This window comes from Canis lupus, chromosome 26, assembly GCF_011100685.1.
Source record: "Canis lupus familiaris isolate Mischka breed German Shepherd chromosome 26, alternate assembly UU_Cfam_GSD_1.0, whole genome shotgun sequence".
In the NCBI taxonomy this organism is placed as follows: Eukaryota; Metazoa; Chordata; class Mammalia; order Carnivora; family Canidae; genus Canis; species Canis lupus.
Window position 1 is genome coordinate 35,959,027 of NC_049247.1, and position 18,206 is coordinate 35,977,232.

At 48.7% G+C, this 18,206-nt stretch overlaps 2 protein-coding genes across 2 annotated transcripts; one reads left to right on the forward strand and one right to left on the reverse strand.

Moving 5' to 3' along the window:
• Positions 1-1,774: 1,774 nt before the first annotated feature.
• On the reverse strand, positions 1,775-5,299 carry DKK1 (dickkopf WNT signaling pathway inhibitor 1). Its single transcript, XM_038574537.1, has 4 exons — positions 5,057-5,299; positions 4,731-4,902; positions 3,415-3,558; positions 1,775-3,123 (listed from the first exon to the last, which is right to left on the reverse strand). Exons 1-4 carry the CDS (start codon positions 5,297-5,299, stop codon positions 2,870-2,872), a joined length of 813 nt encoding a protein of 270 aa, XP_038430465.1. The 3' UTR covers positions 1,775-2,869.
• A 5,676-nt stretch (positions 5,300-10,975) lies between these two features.
• LOC119877567 (keratinocyte proline-rich protein-like) lies at positions 10,976-12,001 on the forward strand. Its single transcript, XM_038574519.1, has one exon. It carries the CDS (start codon positions 10,976-10,978, stop codon positions 11,999-12,001), a length of 1,026 nt encoding a protein of 341 aa, XP_038430447.1.
• Positions 12,002-18,206: the final 6,205 nt, after the last annotated feature.

Below are 18,206 nucleotides of genomic sequence, written 5' to 3' on the forward strand. Positions count from 1 at the left end.
ACTTTGATTTACCGTGGGAAAAAAATTCCATAAAGGGGTTTGATCTGCTGAATTATGAATAATCCCAGTTAGGCTGCATATTTGTGGTTTCTCTTTTAAACAATACACCCCCAGTCTCCTATCAATAGAGTTCAGGTTAAACAAAATGTGAAAATTAAACTCCTAGAGTAAAACAAGGGGGAAAAAAGGATAAGGAAAAGACTTGCTTTGGGTTCTATTTAGTAGTTATTTTAAAATCAAGGGAATTAGAGCAAGTCTACCTTCGACTGAATGCCAGCGATTACTGTCAAATCGTTAGGATAAGCCTGTATTTCCCTCTTCCTCCTTTGATACGACGTAGCAAGAATGGAATCATGGCTAGATCCGTGATAAGCAGGCATCCTGACATTTTTGCCCTTAGGAGTAGCTACAGGAAGCAGGCTTTAGTTTAGATTTCGCTTCAAAATTCAGTCCTTATTACATCCTACAACCCTCCCAGCACAAGAACACAAAATCCCATGCTTGCGGCATAATATCTGCTAGAGCAAAAACACGGGAAACCATGAAACTGTCTCAAATGATGATCCACCTTATGGTGGAGCCATCCCAACGTGCCCCACGCTTCATGCGACCGTTAAGGGAACGAGCCCCTCTCCACGTATACATAGAACGATCTGTGAGGCACAAGGACGCGTGTAGAGGATGCTCCCATTTGAAAAAAATAGCCTGTGACCCCATCCCCAAGTTCAGATATTTGCCATTCGAGTAAATTGCTTGAAAGTAAAATAATTGACACAGTTAAGCACCACACTGTCTGCAAGTTTCAAGCTTCCTTAAATGATCCCCTTTTGAATTTGTACTGTATCTGCCTCCCGGCTGCCAGCCTCTGTTAGGAGCCTCGGGAGTATCTAATTTTCTGGATCTTCTCTACACCTTTGTAAATGTGCAGGACTTTTTGGTGGAGATCGCTTCCTAACTTCTCCCTGGTATAGGGAGAGGAGGTGTCCCTGCTTGGTGGGTTTCTCCTTCTCCCACGCCTATAGGGGAGCAGCAAAGGTCGACCTCGCTGAGGGTCTCTGGCCCCCGTGGCTCCTGTAGACGGGAAGGGATCTCCTAACCAAGGCCCTTTAAACGATTGCTCTTTTGCCCTCTTAGAGCAGAGGCCCTGCTCTCTTTTCCAAGAAAGGATTTCCTGTTTCCCCTCCTCTATTGGAGACGGCAGTCCTTAGAATTGGCCTTCCTGGCACTTGGGCAAACAGGCACACGTAGGAAAAGAAAAGTTCTCCAGGGTGAGGCTGAAACTCGCGGCCAAAAGGAACATAACCGATCTCCTGCCAGTCCCTTCGTCTGTGAAGGGAACCTCCTGTCGCCGGGCCTCAGCCCCTGGAAACTGAACCACTTCTGGGTCAAAGCCAAGCTTCTAGGACACCTGTGTTATTTAAGGAAGACGATTCGGCCAATTGATCAGTCCTCGTCCTTCGGAGTGCCTTAAACCCAGCATTTTGTGGTATTGACACAGACTTCCGGAATATTAGAGCAGGTGTGGGTTGAGACCGTGGCCTCCCCTTCCCCTGGTATCCGATGTTCCAGTGCCAAAGCCGGCAGGTAAAAATGCAGAGTCCGTTTAGATTTCATCTCTGCGGGTATTTTTTTTTAAACACTCCCATCTCTAGCCTCTTCCTAATCAACAGGTTTCAGGAAAATAAAAATGGAAATAGTCACCTCCCCCAGTAAAGGAAGGAAATAAGCGCAAGAGAAGAGGATTTGCAGTTCTTATTTATTTAAAAGTCAAAGCAATTAGAACACGTCTTCCTGGCATGGAGTAGTGGAGATGCTTCAAATTTAGTAATTTGGTACAAAATCTGCATGTATTTGTCAATTGTATTTACACACACACACACACACACACCCTTCCTGCCAACCCATCCAGTACTTTGGTATTTTGTGGGAAATTTCCTTTATTGCTCAATAAAGGAATGTCACAATTAAAAAAAAAAATCTACCATTTGAGTAGATATTAATTTATTGGAAACCATTTTTGAAAAGCAGTAATGTGAGATTCAATCTCATGATCGCACCGTGATTGAGTTTGTCAGTGGAGAACACATTTCTTTAAAAGTACTCTAGAATTAAAAAAAAAAAAAAAAAGTACTCTAGAATTGATCGATACTGCCTTCATTTAGTCAGGATCTTCCTCCGACCATCTTGAAACACGTCACCTTTCCGTCCCCATAGAACACGTACACGTACACACACACACACACACACACACCCCTAAGATCCCAATGCCAAAATTTATCTGTACTTGTAACATTTCGTGGTATTAAATGTTAAATTTTATTTCAAGGACTATCACAGCCTAGAGATAAATATAATCTAAGCACCGAGATAGTACATTTCAGAAAATAAGCTAGCATTTCCGTGATTAAACTCGGACACCTATCATTTGTCATTCCAAAAGCTCCTGGCCTTCTAGAGTCTAGAATTAAAAGGGAAAGGGTTATGCGTTTAGGAAGTAGAAGCTGAAATTATTTATTTCAATTCAATATAGAATATTAGTCAAGAATAATAATCAATGTGTACAAAAATTTACATAACAAGAGACACAAGAGACAATGCAGCACCTTTAGAAAAATAATTAAGTTTTGTTGCATTTACAGGTAAGTGCCACACCGAGAATTTACAACACAGTAATTTACTGCAATCAATGACAGGGGAGTTTCATAAAGAAACAAAGCTCTTACACTCCAGATTTTCAGAAGGTATTATTGGAATGCGTAATCATAACCACAGAATTTGTACATCCTCTAGGATTGAGCGGACAAAAATCACACAAAGTTTTCATAGCACATATTCTAGCAAAGGAGTCCACTGTGTTTGGACGACTGGCTTAATGTCTCTGACAGGTGTGGAGCCTAGAAGAGTTACTGGCTTGATGGTGATCCTTCTGCAGCCGGCAAGACAGGCCCTCGCCGCAGTAACAGCGCTGGAATATCTCCAGCCCGTGGGAGCCTTTCCTCCTGTGCTTGGTGCACACCTGGCCCTCTTTGAGGACAGGTTTACAGATCTTGGACCAGAAGTGTCGCGCGCAACACAACCCCGTGGCGCAGTCTGATGATCGGAGACAGACCGAGCCTTCTTGTCCTGGAAGGGAGGAGACAGACACGCGGAAAAGCCCACGGTTACTACTGCTCGGGCTGCAGGATGTCCTTGGCAGAAGCCCCAAGGCCCTGATGACGGGCTGGCAAGGAGCGCGTCACCTTTCTGTCCCCATAGAACCCGTACACACACACACACAGGCACACACGCACAGACATGCACGCACCCCTAAGATCCCACTGCCAAATGCCAAAATTTATCTATGCTTGTAACATTTCGTGGTATTGAATGTCAAATTTTATTTCAAAGGACTATGGCAGCGGGAAGGCCCTTTACCTTTGGTATGATACAGTTTCGAAGACAGGGTGGTTCTTCTGGGGTACCCATCCAGGGTGCTGTGGTCGTTGCCACCGCTCTCCAGAATGGTCTCCTCGATCTCTCCTCGATGGAAGTGACCGTGGTCCGAAGGCATGCATATTCCTGAGGAGGCGGGAGGGCGCAGTCACGCGCTGCGGCCCGGGGTCAGCCACCAACGGCCTTGCCAGTGGCCGCCCGGAGGGCCTGCACCCACCCACCGACATGCCTCCTGGAGGTGACCTGATTTTCAACCCGAGCCCAACTTCCTCCCTGCTGCTCATGCAAAGCCCCCCAGGTGGACAGAAGCAGCATCAGTGCGGCCCCCCGAGCAGGCAGTCCTGGCCACAGCCCCAGCAGAGCCATTTAAAGAACTTTCCTACCAACTGTGGCGGTGGCAGGGAGCTTTCTGCCCATTTTAATGCCACCCTTGGGGTAAGAAATAAAATTAGTCACTTAAAAAATCGTTCTTAAAAATAACTCCGCTGCCCTCGGTGCTCTATGGGTCTATTGCCGGCCTGAGCAAAGGCAGCCCCAGCTGCCTGGAAGGTTCCAGACTCGCCCACCAGTTCCTTCACTGTATAATTTCTATATTACAGAGATGGAGTTGGTTCGTCCCCCAGTATTCCTGGGTCCTAAAGAGGGTCGCCACCCTCCAGTTTATTTCTGGAGACTTCTCGGGCTGTCTGAGCCTACCTCTTGGAGACCTTACATTTTCGGGGATCTGTGGTTGGGGGGGAGGGAGGAGTGCTTTATTTTAAGGGAGCGGGAGGTGGAGGGGGCAGGGGGATGGATGCAGAGGGCAGGATGCGTGGGTATCAAGATGCCCCCCCACTCCTCCCACCCCGAGGGTGGGGGGCTCAGGTAAGTCACCATCTTGTGGCTACCACCAGGGTGAACAGGGAGCGCTGGGAGACCCTGGGCGGAAGCCAGAGAGGGCCGGGCAGGGCTGGGCTCGCTGCATACTTGCACCTTGCTCCCCAGCTTGGTCCTCAGCTGCCGTCCAGGTGCTCCCTAGATGCGCATGCTCGCGGAGGGGTTGGCTCAGGGGAGCCGCGGCGGGGAGCACCTGGAGGGAGCCCCCGGAGGGTGGGGTGGGGGGGCAGCGACCTCCCGGATGAAGCCCTTTCCGGGGAACCTTGCAGGGGCGGGGGGGCACCCTGGGTGTTAGCAGAGCCGGGAGTGCGCCCAGCGCCCGCACCCATCCGCGGGCGCCCGGGAGGGAGGGATGGAGGGAGGGGTGGGGGGCGGGAGGGACGCTGCGCTGCGGGTCAGGCACGGAGCGACGGGACACTCACCGTTTTTGCAGTAATTCCCGGGGCAGCACATCGCGTGCCGCATGCAGCGTTTTCGGCGCTTCCTGCAGGCGAGGCAGACGGGCGCCCCCGTGCCCCCCGCGCCCCCCGCGCGGCCCGGGCTGGCGCAGTACTCCTCGGGGCTGCACTCCTCGTCCTCGGCGCACGGGTAGGGCTGCGGGGAGCGGGCGGTGAGGCCCCGGGACCCCCTCCCCGAGCCCCCCGAGCCTCCCGAGCCGCCCGGGCCCGCGCGCACCTCTCCAAAGCCGCTCCCCGCACGAGCCCCGGGCTGCGCGCCCTCGGGGTGCCCCTGCCCGCGCCCCGCTCACCTGGTAGCTGTCAAGGGTCTGGTACTTGTTCCCGCCCTCGTACGCGAGGCCCGGGGCGGCGCTCACCGCCCAGCCCGGGTGCCCGGCAGCGCCGCCCAGCGCCGGGGGCAGGTTCTTGATGGCGTTGGAGTGCAGGACCGAGTTGGAGGCGGCGCTCGCCCCGGGCCGCGGGGGCCCGCACAGGGCGGCCGCCAGCAGGGCCAGCAGGAGGCGGGCGGCTCCCGGGGCGCCCGGGGCCGGCATCGCGCTGGCGGACGCGGTCGCGGGGGGCGGGGGCGCGGGCGCGCGGGGGGCGCAGGGGCGCCCGGGTGCGAGGGGGCGAGGGTGGCCGCTGGAAGCCGCGCCGGCTCGGCTGCGCCCCGGGCTCCGAGCGCCTCCCGCGGAGCCAGAGTCCCCGGTGCGGCCGCAGCTCTGCGCCGCCGCCGCCGCCGCCGCCGCCTTTATACCGCGGGCGCGAGCATCCCGGCCCCTCCGGGAGACAACAAAGCGGGGATGGGATTTCAAAGCGCTGGGAGGGGCTGGAGGGTGTGTGTGCATGTGTGTGTGCGTGTGTGTGTGTGTGCGTGTGCGCGCACGAGAGGGGGCGCCCGGCCCAGCGCAGCGCAGCGCAGCTCAGCGCAGCTCAGCGCAGCGCGGGGGGCGGAGGGGGCCTGCACCCGCGCGCCCTCCGGGTTGCAGGAACCGCAGCACCCTGCACTTGGGAGACTCTTCTCGGGTCTCCCCGACGCCTGTGCATGCTCGCTTAGCGAGCCCCGTGAATGGCATCTCGCCTTCAGCGTTAAACACCCACCCCCCTACCCACCCATCTCCACCCGCACCCATGGGTGACTCGGGGTCTCCGCCAGCGGGCCAGGCGGCCCGTGCGAGTTGCTGATTAACCTCGCGGGGGCCACGGTTTGCAGAGGTAGGGTGAGGTCCTCGGTTCACGGTCAGCTTCTCCCCCTCCCCATCCTTCCCCTTCCTTCGTCTACACCCATACCACCACCACCACCACCACCCCCGTCCCGCCGCCACCGCAGGAAAAATGTGCAAAGAGAAGGAAATTTGCACATCAAACGAGGGCAAGGAGGAAGAAGAACTAATGCTCTTTGGATGGGGGAGGTTAGAGAGGGAGGCGAGAGACGGGCGTTGGGAAATGAGATCAGGGGGCGGAGGGAAGAGGGAAGGGACCGGTCCGATAATCAGACTATTTAATGCGGCTCTTTGAATCCGAGGGGCCGCGGCCTGGAGATGAACTTGATGAGGCAGACGGGGCCGAGATCAAAGTGGCCCGAGTCCCCCCGGGGCCCGCCGGCGTGGGCCCGGCCTGCTCGCGCTGCCCCCGGGTGCCCTGGCGGCCGCCCCGGGGCGCAGCAGCGCCCGGCTCCCTGCTCGGGGCTCCAGGCCGCAGAGCGCAGAGCGGCCGCGTCTGCACCCCGAGGCACAGGGGGTGGGGTGGAGGGGGGCATGCCCCTCTCCGGGGAGCTCAGCTGGGCTTAGCTTAGCTTAGATCCCTGCACGCAAGTCCTAGAGTCCCGCTGGTGTGCAAGCGAGGCTGTCCTGCTTGCACGTGCACGGCCGAAGCCTGTGCCCCGTCTGGGATCTTGCCCTTTGGGGGGCCGGGGGCGCAGGGGGTGGATGCAGGATGGAGGAGACTGCTGTGGTGATAGGAGTAACACAAGATAAGGAAGGGCCGCCCTTATTTGCAGGACAGGTTGGTGTTGTGTCGGGAGATGCACAGCTGCCCTGCACTTCAGCGCAGGAAGAGAGGATTCAATGATCCGTCACTGCTGAATCAGAAAGACTAGCAGGGAGCGATCTGCCTGCTCCAGAGCCTCGGTGGGACTTAATACTCTCTACACAGACCTGTTCACCGGCCAGGGCCCCCCACCAAGGACAGCCAGTGAGGGTCTGCAAGTAGGGAGATCCCCAAGTTAATAGCTGGGGAAAGGGATATTTAAAAATAAAATAAAATAAAAGTTCATAAGGGTCTGTGTTCCAGTTCCTTGGGTTTCAGAGGTTGTGTTAAGAAGATCTTCCAGGGTCGTCTGGGGGGGCTCGGCGGTTGAGCATCTGCCTTTGGCCCAGGGCATGATCCTGGGGTCCCCAGATGGAGCCCCATATCAGGCTCCCTGCATGGAGCCTGCTTCTCCCTCTGCCTGTCTCTGCCTCTCTCTCTCTCTCTCTCTCTCATGGATAAATAAATATTTTTTAAGAATCTTCCAAACAATTCTTTAATAATGCCTCTAATAGCACCAGTATCCCACCCACCCCAAATGCCATCTGTCCTGTGAAATTTCCTCTGCTTTATTGATGATTCCTTCTTGAAATTTTAATATGGATTAAATCCCACATTGTTGTGTGTGTGTGTGTGTGTTTTTTTTTAGGTTTTATGACAAACATGTACAATGATCTAGACTTGGCTACAACGTTAGAAATGTTTGGCACAAATGGAGATTTGAAACAAAGGAGAAGCTGTTGATATAGGTTTTTTTTTTTTTTTTTCCTCTTTTAAATGAGCCCAAGAAACAAGTCGAGGTACATTTTATTGAGAACAAGCAACAAGCCAGGTCTCCCTGGGGCAGGTATGGCCCTACCTCAGTTGACCTGAAGTTGGGATATTTGGAGAGGTATTGTAGGATAACAGGGTAACGCTATAGGGGATTTCAGGTGTCACACTATCACTTGCAGAATATGATAGTAAAGTCAGTATTCGACGTGCTGAGCACCTTCTGTGTCAGAAAATCTGCAGTTGTCTTAAGTTGTTATGATGCTGAAATGCAGAGAACCAATCCCCTTACCTTGGGAAGGGTGAAGATGTTTCTTCTTTGTCCTATTATCCTATTGAAATATTTCTAAAACTAGGCTGTGCCACACTTATGGCCAGCCTCCTTTCCTCTTTTGGAAAGAGATGGTAATGTTATCATAACAAATAACAAATTTAACTCATTAGGAGTTTGGATTCACAAGTCAAACTATTGTCGGGGGTGGGGGGGGGAGAAAGTTTCATCAGCAAACGAAAACCTTTAAGGAAAAGGCATGTTGCATAAATTCAAGCCCTGGATTTGTACGTCTGTTATGGCTTCATGGTCATTGAGCTTGGACAGAGCCTGCTGAGTTAGGGGAGCTAAGGCAAGACTAGAGGTTTCAGAGCAGACCGGGTTCTATCTCCTTTACTACTTTTCCACGCTGCTCCTGACGTCGTGATCTGAAAGCTAATAATGAATTGGTCAATACTTGTGTTTCTACCATGTGCTGAGCAGGGTAGTTGGTGCTGTGGGATCAGAGATGAGTGCTCAAGGTATCTGTCTTCAACTGAGTCGGGGGAGGGCTGGCAAGCTCCTAGGTTATACAGAAGAGCAACCCCCAACTCTTAGTTTCAAATGGGAAATTGTACTCCCCCCCCCCCCCCGCCCTCCCAGTGGAATTTCCTTTTTTTTTTTTTTTTTTTTTTTTTGGAATTTCCATTTGAAGAGCCTTTCCAGAATGAGTTTGCTCACTGGCAACAAAAGAGCAGGACGGATAAGGAGGTAGACGGAGGGTCATAGTTCCATCACCTGGCCAATTAAAAGTCAGCGAATACCCCTGATATGCAAAATGCTACCCTAGTACCTTTGAGAATAACCCCCACCCCACCCCCCAAATATCAAAGGCAGGTTCCTTGTCCTGAGAAAGCTTTCTACCTAGGAGTAGTTGGAGAAGCAAATATACTTATATGGGAATCGGGGTAAAAGTTTTGTCCAAAACGGGTCAGATTTTGGCACATATGAGATCGTGGGGAAGACACAAAAAGGCCCAGAAAGGGTGACGATGACAAGCCTCAGGAAAGAGAAGGTTCTGGTGACTCTCTGAGCTAGGTGGCAGAGGTTGGGGAAGTCCTGGCCTCGGTATCTCGTTGACTAAAAGCAGTTTATTTAGTTCCATAGGGCCCCATGACTCCTATTTCACCTGTTTAAATATTCATAATTAATATAATAGGTTTAATATTTTTATATTAGGTTTTAAAATAGGTGGAACATGTGCACCGAAGTGGAATGAACCCTCCTAGCTCATCAATGGCATGAGAGTGCGTGCGCTCCTCACATTTTCCCTACTGTGCACGGGGCAGAGGATACGTCCCCCTCCTCATCCGCGAGGAAGATGTCAAATATGCTCCAAAACACCGTGCTATTCACAATTTTTCCATCGTTGTCATTTGAGATTCTTCTGCGATTGCTGCTTACTGGTCCTCTCCCTCCTTCCCTCCTCTCCCCCCTCTTTTTCATTCTTTCTCTTTGTTAAATCAAAGGAAGCAGATCTGTTGCCATTTAATTGTCCTTTACTAGGAAAACATTACATAAATGTCATTCCTTATGGTGGCTGCTGTCAATGTTTGTTGGTGCCGATCTTAAATTTATAGTAGGGATTCCTCATTCCTGAGTTTAGTTAAAAAAAAAAAAAAGTTATATGACTTTCCCATTGGCCTTTGAAAGATTTTGGTCTTAATGCTCTTCATGACCTTAAAAGGGCTTTTAAAAAAAGACCAGGCCCAGGGTAGGACTCCCCAGAGGCTGGATTAGGCTTTTCTGCACTCCTGGGTACAAAGAGAAGGCGAGATTTGACAATGGTTATGTTTATTTGGTCAGTGGAGATGGCCAGCCCAGATAAATCAGGCTCCGTGGTAGCTTTCCAACCCAGCCCAGAAGATGGGTTTTACAGGAGCAGGACATTAAAAATCAATCTGAGAAGAGAGCCCAGAACCCAGAAACTTTTGACAAAAATAGGGAGAATCTTGTCTGATGTCCTGACTCCGAGAGAGGTCTGCGGGATGTAGTTAGACTGTGAAGCTGCCCCCTTAGCATCCTCCCTAAAGGGTCTGACATTTCCAACCCTAAATACTGGCCCAGGGCAGTGGAAAGCAGGATGCAGGAGGCTTTTCAGACTCCAGACCGACAGAAATGTCATTTTCCTGCATGTCTTTCAATTCCTATTATTGTGTCCTTTAAAATGCAGGTGTTCTCTAAGGATTGGGGCCAAAGGGGGTATTTTTGGGAGCAGGAGACTGGGGCTGGAATTCTGTGACAGCCTGCAGTTGGCAGCTTGGTCAAGCTGTTTTATTCTAGTGTTGGTCTTTCGTTTATAAAATGCAATGTGGGGGGGGGGGGTGGTAAGGGGGACCCTTTCAGAGTTAGCAAGCTCATTAACCAAAATAAAAATAAAAATAAAAATAAATAAATAAATAAAAATAAAAATAAAAATAAAAATAAATCACTGCCAGGACAAGGCCTTTTGTATTCTGATTAAATAAGAATATCCTGTAAGAGACCTGTTCCTCAGGCAGCCTAAAGAAATAATCGCTGACACCAATACTGTATTTTGATTTCAACTAATTTTTTCGAAGAAAACAAGAATTTAAATCCCTGAAAATAAGTGAATACTTGAATCAGGTGTTTGTTCTTGTTGTTTTGTCTTGTTTTTTAAGAAACAGAGATACACATGTATTTCTAAATGAAGTCAGATGTTCTTGGAGGAAATGCAGCAAATATGGGAAAGTCCAAAACAAAATATAAGTGATAGATGCAATTGTGTTAACTTGTCGTTCCTACTGGCAAACACCGCGGAGAGCGAGCTTGAGAGAGTGGGAAATTATTTGCCCTCGTGAGACTGACCCTAATGCTTTAGAGGTGAATTTCTCCAACCATCCCTAAATTTCAAACTAGGAAATTGCAATGGGACCCAGGGGTGGAAAACAGGATGCAGGACCTGGAAAGCTCTTTAGGGTCCCAAGACCCTGTCCTAGAACCAACCGGGAAGAACCAGGGATGTAGGTTAGAGCAGAGCTATGGGAGCATGCCCTTGCACTCACTCCCTGCACCCCCACTGTGCCTGCACCTCCACTACACAGGCACTCTCTCCCTGCACCCCCGCTGCGCACGCACCACTCTTGCACCCCTACTATGCATGCACCCTCTCCCTGCACCCCTACTACACGGGCACCCTCTCTTTGCACCTCCACCATGTGTGCACCCTCTCCTTGCACCCCTGCTGTGCACACCACTCCTGAACCCCCACTGTGCGTGCACCCTCTTCCAGCACCTCCAGTGTGTGTGCACCGACTCCTGCACCCCCGCTGTGTGCATACCCTCTCGCTGCACCCCTATTACATGCGCACCCTCTCCGTGCACCTCCACCGTCTCCCTGCACCCCTACTATGCGTGCACCTTCTCCCTGCACCCCCGCTGTGCGCGCACCCTCTCCCTGAACCCCTACTACACGCGCATCCTCTCCCTGCACCCTCGCTGCGCGGGCACCCTCTCCCTGCACCCTCATTGCGCGTGCACCGTCTCCCTGCACCCCTACTATGCATGCACCCTCTCCCTGCACCTCCACCGTGTGTGCACCCTCTCCTGCACCCCCGCTGTGCACTCACCCTCTCCCAGCACCCTCATTGAGCGTGCACCGTCTCCCTGCACCCCTACTATGCATGCACCCTCTCCCTGCACCTCCACAGTGTGTGCACCCTCTCCTGCACGCCCGCTGCGCGCGCACCCTCTCCGTGCACCCCTACTATGCGCGCACCCTCTCCCTGCACCCCTACTACGCGCGCACCCTCTCCCTGCACCCTCATTGCGCCTGCACCGTCTCCCTGCACCCCTACTATGCATGCACCCTCTCCCCGCACCTCCACCGTGTGTGCACCGGCTCCTGCACCCCCACCCCCACCCCTGCGCCCGGCGGAGGGACCCCAGCCCGCCGCCCGCAGGTGCCGCGCTGCGCAGTCCCGACCCGCCGCCGCCGCCGCCGCCGCGCGCACGGGAGAGGGAAACCGCGCGTGTTGGGGCCCGGCTTTGCTGCGAAGATCAAAGGGCCCGCGACCCCCGAAGCGCCGCTGGCCCCGAGCAGACGTCGTGCTCAGCACATTCGCCCCAGAGCCGGTCGCGCCGCGGGGGCTGCGGCTGCGCTGCTGTGTCAGCTCCCGGCAAATGAATACAGGCCCTTCCGACCTGATTAAGACGGGGCGGGGGACGGCGACCGACGGAGGGTGCAAGCTCCGAGGGTCCCGCCCCGCGCCCCGCGCCCCGCGCCCCTGCCCGGGCGGCGGGAGCCAGAAAGCCGCTCCTCTGCTGCCCCCGCGTGGCCGCCGGCGGAAGTTCTCCGGGTCCCGCAGGTGCCTATGTTAGAGCCCCTTCCCGCCGCGCGCCGACCTCCGGCGGGGCCTCTTGTGCTTCTTCTTCTTTTTATTTATTTTTTAAATCTTATCTTTTTCATTTACTTATTTTCTATTTCTTTTAGTTTTTTTGAATTTAGTTTTTAAATCTTATCTTTTATATTTACTTATTTTCTATTTCTTTTAGTTTTTTTGAATTTAGTTTCTAAATCTTATCTTTTATATTTACTTATTTTCTATTTCTTTTAGTTTTTTTGAATTTAGTTTTTAAATCTTATCTTTTATATTTACTTATTTCCTATTTCTTTTAGCTTTTTTTAAATTTATTTTATTTTTATTTTTTATTGGAATTCAAGTTGCCAACATGTAGCACAACACCCAGATAAAAAAAAACTTCTGTGCAGCAAAAGAAACAGCTAACAAAACTAAAAACCTACAGAATGGGAGAAGAGATTTGCAAATGGCCTCTTGTTCTTCTTCTTTTTATTTTTTTAAATCTTATCTTTTTTCTTTATTTTTTATTTTTTATTTATTTTATTTTTTATTTTTTATTGAAATTCAAGTTGCCAACATGTAGCACAACACCCAGATAAAAAGCTTCTGCACAGCAAAAGAAACAGCCAACAAAACGAAAAGACAACCTACAGAATGGGAGAAGAGAGTTGCAAATGGCCTCTTGTTCTTTTAATTTTTTTTATCTTATCTTTTTTATTTATTTTTTTGAATTTTTTTATTTTTATTTTTTGTTGGAATTCAATTTGCCAACATGTAGCACAACACCCAGATAAAAAGCTTCTGCAGAGCAAAAGAAACTGTCAACAAAACTCAAAGACAACCTACAGGATGGGAGAAGAGATTTGCAAATGGCCTCATGTTCTTCTTAATGCTCCACACTGTCCTTTGTGTGCAGAGTCCCTTCTTCCTTCCTAAGTTATGATTAAAAAGAGAAACGGATCCAACACGTAGGTCCTCTGATCTGCAGCTGCACTTGGAAGGTGGGGTGGGGGGCATTCCCAGAGAGAGATGTCAAGGTCATGCACAGGGGGGCCCTGGTGAATTTAGAGGTGCCTTCGCTCAGGTCCTGATCTCAGGCTCCCCGCCCACCTGCGACTCTGCTACTCCCTCCCTCTGCACCCTCCTCCTCGCCCCTTCCCTCGCTCGCTCGCTCTCTGTCTGAAATACATGCATAAAATCTTAAAAAAAAAAAAAAAGTCAAGGTCTCCAGAATATTAGAAATGTATAATTGGGAAATTCTGGGTCAAACAAATCACAGACGAGACCATACACATAAAACTACTCATGGAAAATAAAAGTATGAGAGAATATTATGCATGTATTTGAGAAGCTATTAATCATTTCATGGTTCCATGCTCAAAAAAAGAGGATACAAACCTAGAGCCTCAGGCAACATAATAGTCAAACACACTATTTAATATTTGCATTTCTTTCGAGCCAACATAATACGCAAGTTAAAAAAGGTAGAAAAATTAATAAAACCTACTGGAAGTACAGACAACACATGCATCTGTTAAAATTAGTAGTAATAGTCACCCATTGTTATTGGCAACTAATAATTCTAGACTGCTCCCAAGGTTTTTCCTACAGTTCATTTTTCTTAAAGAGAAGTCCTCACAGCGACCAAACTCAAAACCCCCAAAAGCGTTTCTCTGCAACTGGGGATTTCTTTTAAAGAATAAAGGATTCCGGAAGATGTGTGAGAACGCTATTTCTAAACCCCCCATTCGGTAAATATTTTTATTTCCGTGCTAAATTCATAGCTAGAAGTCAGACGCTAAGTATAAAACTGCACACTGTTGTTTTAAGTATTATAATGTCAAATCTAAGAATGCCTTTAAAGAAGCAAATTGACCTCAAACTTTCAAAACGTCGTTGTTTGGATTAGACCCCGTCCACCTTTTTTGAGCCATATTCTCCACCGTTTTCTTTTCACAATATTGCTTCTATCCAGCTGATTCTACTTACAAGAAAAGCAGCCTTAGAGCAAGCTCTAGGTTCCCATTGCATTTTGCAAACGTCAATAGCTCTGTAAACCCCACTTAGCCACCAGCTTCCTCAGATGCATGAAGGCGTCCAGCAGAGAACCTAACGGCTGATTAACTTCTTATCAGAAGTTTATCCCCTGCCCCTTTCTGTTAATATCATTTATTATTCTTATTTGCATGTGCTGATCATCGTAGAAGGGAGGCTATGGCTAGAGCTGTGGAGTCTAAGACGCCAAGGTGTACAGCTTGCTTCGTTTTTGTAGCTCTTGATTTCTAGGCAAAGTCTTACATTTGTTTGGAAGATTACCTTGCTGTGGTTTTATTAACAGATGAGGTTAGAAAAACAAGTAAGGAAATAGCAAATAAGTATGTGGAGCTTTTACTTGCAAGTGTGTAAGAAACTGGAGAGAAAATAATGGAATCCTCCTGTTTCTGTAGGCGATAAGAGGTGAGTATCAGTCAGGAGAAGATTTTTTTTTTAATTTTATTTATTTATTCATGAGAGACACAGAGACAGAGAGGCAGAGACACAGGCAGAGGGAGAAGCAGGCTCTATGCAGGGAGCCCGATGTGTGGGACTCGATCCCGGGTCTCCAGGATCACGCCCTGGGCTGAAGGCCGCACTAAACCGCTGAGCCATGCAGGCTGCCCCAAGATTTTTTTTTTTTTTTTTTTAAGATGATTAAGAACTCTGCACTTCTGGGATTCTTAAACTATGGTGTGCATGAAAACCCTGAGTATATATGTTAAAATCCAAGTTCCCACATCCCGTAGGTGTGGGTAAGTTTAGCCCCTCCTGCCTTTTTTGTTGTTTGTTTCGTTTTTAAGATCGATTGATTTTTGGGGAGAGAGAAAGCAGGGGGTTGGGAGGGAGAGGGAGAGAAGCAGACTCTCTGCTAAGGGTGGAGCCCGATGAAGGGCTCAATCCCAGGACCCTGAGATCATAACCTGAATCGAAATCCAGTGGGACCCACCCAGGCAACCCCCGCCACCCCTGTTGTGACACTTCCCACTGGCTGACTGTAATGCAGGGCCTCCCTTAGGCAACGCTTTGCAAAATTCCCCCATCGGTCCACCGGTTCCCACCCACCCGGTCTGTCACCTTGCAAACCAAACTCCTCACTTTCCACCCAGGTTACAAGTTAATCCCAAACTCAGTGTTTGCCCGAACTCTGGAAAGCTAGGTTAACGGGCGCCCACCCCTGACCCCACACTACACGTACACCCGTCTTCTCAGAGACTGGCTCCTCATTCCCATTTTGTATATCAGTTGCAGGGCTCAGAAATATGCATTATTATATTTTAATGTCCCAAATGATTCTGGGGCAGAGCCAGGTTTGGGACAGGTGGCCCTTGCTCACACTTATGGATCAGAAGGGGGACCAGGTGCTGGGGCAACCGGAGGCCTAGAACTACTGATATGCTTAGCCAAGAACCAACCAGTGCTTAAAAAATAAAATTAAAAAAAAAAGCCTAAATAAATATATATGTACCTACACCTGCATATTATAAATGTTACTGATATAAACGATATACAGGACACAATTTGCAAATAATAAAATATATGCATTATTGCACCACATATCCTATAGCCCGTTGATTCTTACAGATGCTTGTCCTGGGTTTTGCTGAACTCTTGTATTTGTAGCAAACATCATGGGTGTGATTCAGCCACGATTTGACAAATGGGATTGCATCGTGTTCCACGTGTTTTTACTAATCAGTCCGTCATCACATCTGATACATGTTCCACTGTTAACCCGTTCGTGCCCTTGTACAAATTACACTCATTAAACTAAAATAAAACGGCTTTCAGGTTCCGTTTTAATCCAGCCCTGAGTTTTCATGTCTGCCGATTTCCGTGGTGGTTAGATTCAAGGGGAAAATGTGACTCCACTAAACATGTTGTTAGGCGATTTTTTCACTAAGCGTGGTTTGTGAGATTAATCCATATTAAATTTAGCTGATACTAAATTTCACATCAGTGAAATTAGTTTATTTATTTAGTTTATCTTCACATCAGTGTAGTATTTCACTGTTCAAGTGTATCAGATTTAATGGTGCATTAGCCACGTGATGAATATTTTAATTTCTACATTTTTGGCTATTTCAGAATGCATATGCGTAGGCATCCTTACATGTACCTCCTGGTGAACATGTGTGGAATTTTTTTTCTTTCTTTTTTTTTTAAAATTTTTATTTATTTATGATAGTTACAGAGAGAGAGAGAGGCAGAGACACAGGCAGAGGGAGAAGCAGGCTCCATGCACCGGGAGCCCGACATGGGATTCGATCCCGGGTCTCCAGAATCGCGCCCTGGGCCAAAGGCAGGCGCCAAACCGCTGCGCCACCCAGGGATCCCTGGAATTTTTTTTCTAAAATATTTTTCTAGGGATGCCTGAGTGGCTCAGTGGTGGAGCTTCTGCCTCTGGCTCAGGTCGTGACTCCTGGGTCCTGGATTTGAGGCCCACATCGGGCCCCCTGCATGGAGCCTGCTTCTCCCTCTGCCTGTGTCTCTGCTTCTCTCTCTCTCTCACGAATAAATAAATCTTTTAAAAAAATACAAAATAGAAGATAAAAAAAGAAAATATTTTTCTAAAATTTACCAATGGGTGGAGTCGTTGAGTTGTAGAATATGAACATTTTCGATTTTATTAAATATTGCAAAATTGTTCCTCAAGGTTGTAATAATTCATGTACGTACCAGCAGCATAGAAGGAGTTCACATGGCTACCCATCTTACCCAACACTTGCTATTTTACAGTCTTAATTTGCATATCTAAGGGCAGAGATGGCTTCTTCTAATTTTTAAGCTTACAGTGACTGATTATCAATCATGTAGAATACATATGCATAGATTTCTGTATTTCTGTTCTCTAGAACAGAAGACTTGGCCAAACTTCTTAGGCCATATAACAAACCATACAAAAATAGTACAAGAAAAGAACTTACACCTGGGGGACTCAGCGGTTGAGGGTCTGCCTTCGGCTCAGGGCGTGACCCCGGGGTCCTGGGATCGAGTCCCATGTTGGGCTCCCTGCAGGGAGCCTGCTTCTCCCCCTGCCTGTGTCTCTGCCTCTCTATGTCTCTCATGAATAAATAAATAAAATCCTTAAAAAAGAAAAGAAAAGAGATCACAGGCTACTCTCTTGAGGCTATACACACAAATATCTAAAATGCAACAGTGGTAAATCAAAAATACCAATGTATTAACAATGCATGTCATGACAAAGTTGTATTCACGCCAAGGAAGCACGGGTGTTTTGATTTTCCCTCATGATAAGTGCACTCTGGCAGCCCATCACCTCTCTCACCCACTCCCCGTGCCCCTGCCCCTCCCCTCTGGTGACCGGCGGTTCATTCTCTGGAGTTAAGAGTCTGTTTCTTAGTCTTTCTCTCACTCTCTGACTACTTTCTTTCTTTCTTTCTTTCTTTCTTTCTTTCTTTCTTTCTTTCTTTCTTTCTTTCTTTCTTTCTTTTTTAATAAAATAATTTTTATTATAATTTTATTATAATTTATTATAATTTTAGGTAGAGTATCATGTCATCGGTGAAGAGGGAGAGTTTGTCTTCTCTTTTCCAATTTAAATGCCTTTAGTGTCTTTTTGTTGTCTGATTGCTGAGGCTAGGTTTTCCAATACTATGTTGAATAGCAGTGGTGAGAGTGGACATCCCTGTCTTGTTCCTGATATTAGGGGAAAGGCTCCCAGTGCGGCCCCATTGAGAATGATATTTGCTGCGGGCTTTTTGTAGATGGCTTTTAAGATGTTGAGGAATGTTCCCTCTATCCCTATGCTCTGAAGAGTTTTGATCAGGAATGGATGCTGTATTTTGTCAAATGCTTTCTCTGCATCTAATGAGAGGATCATATGGTTCTTGGTTTTTCTCTTGCTGATATGATGAATCACATTGATTGTTTTATGAGTGTTGAACCAGCCTTGTGTCCCGGGGATAAATCCTACTTGGTCATGGTGAATAATTTTCTTAATGTGTTGTTGGATCCTATTGGCTAGTATCTTGT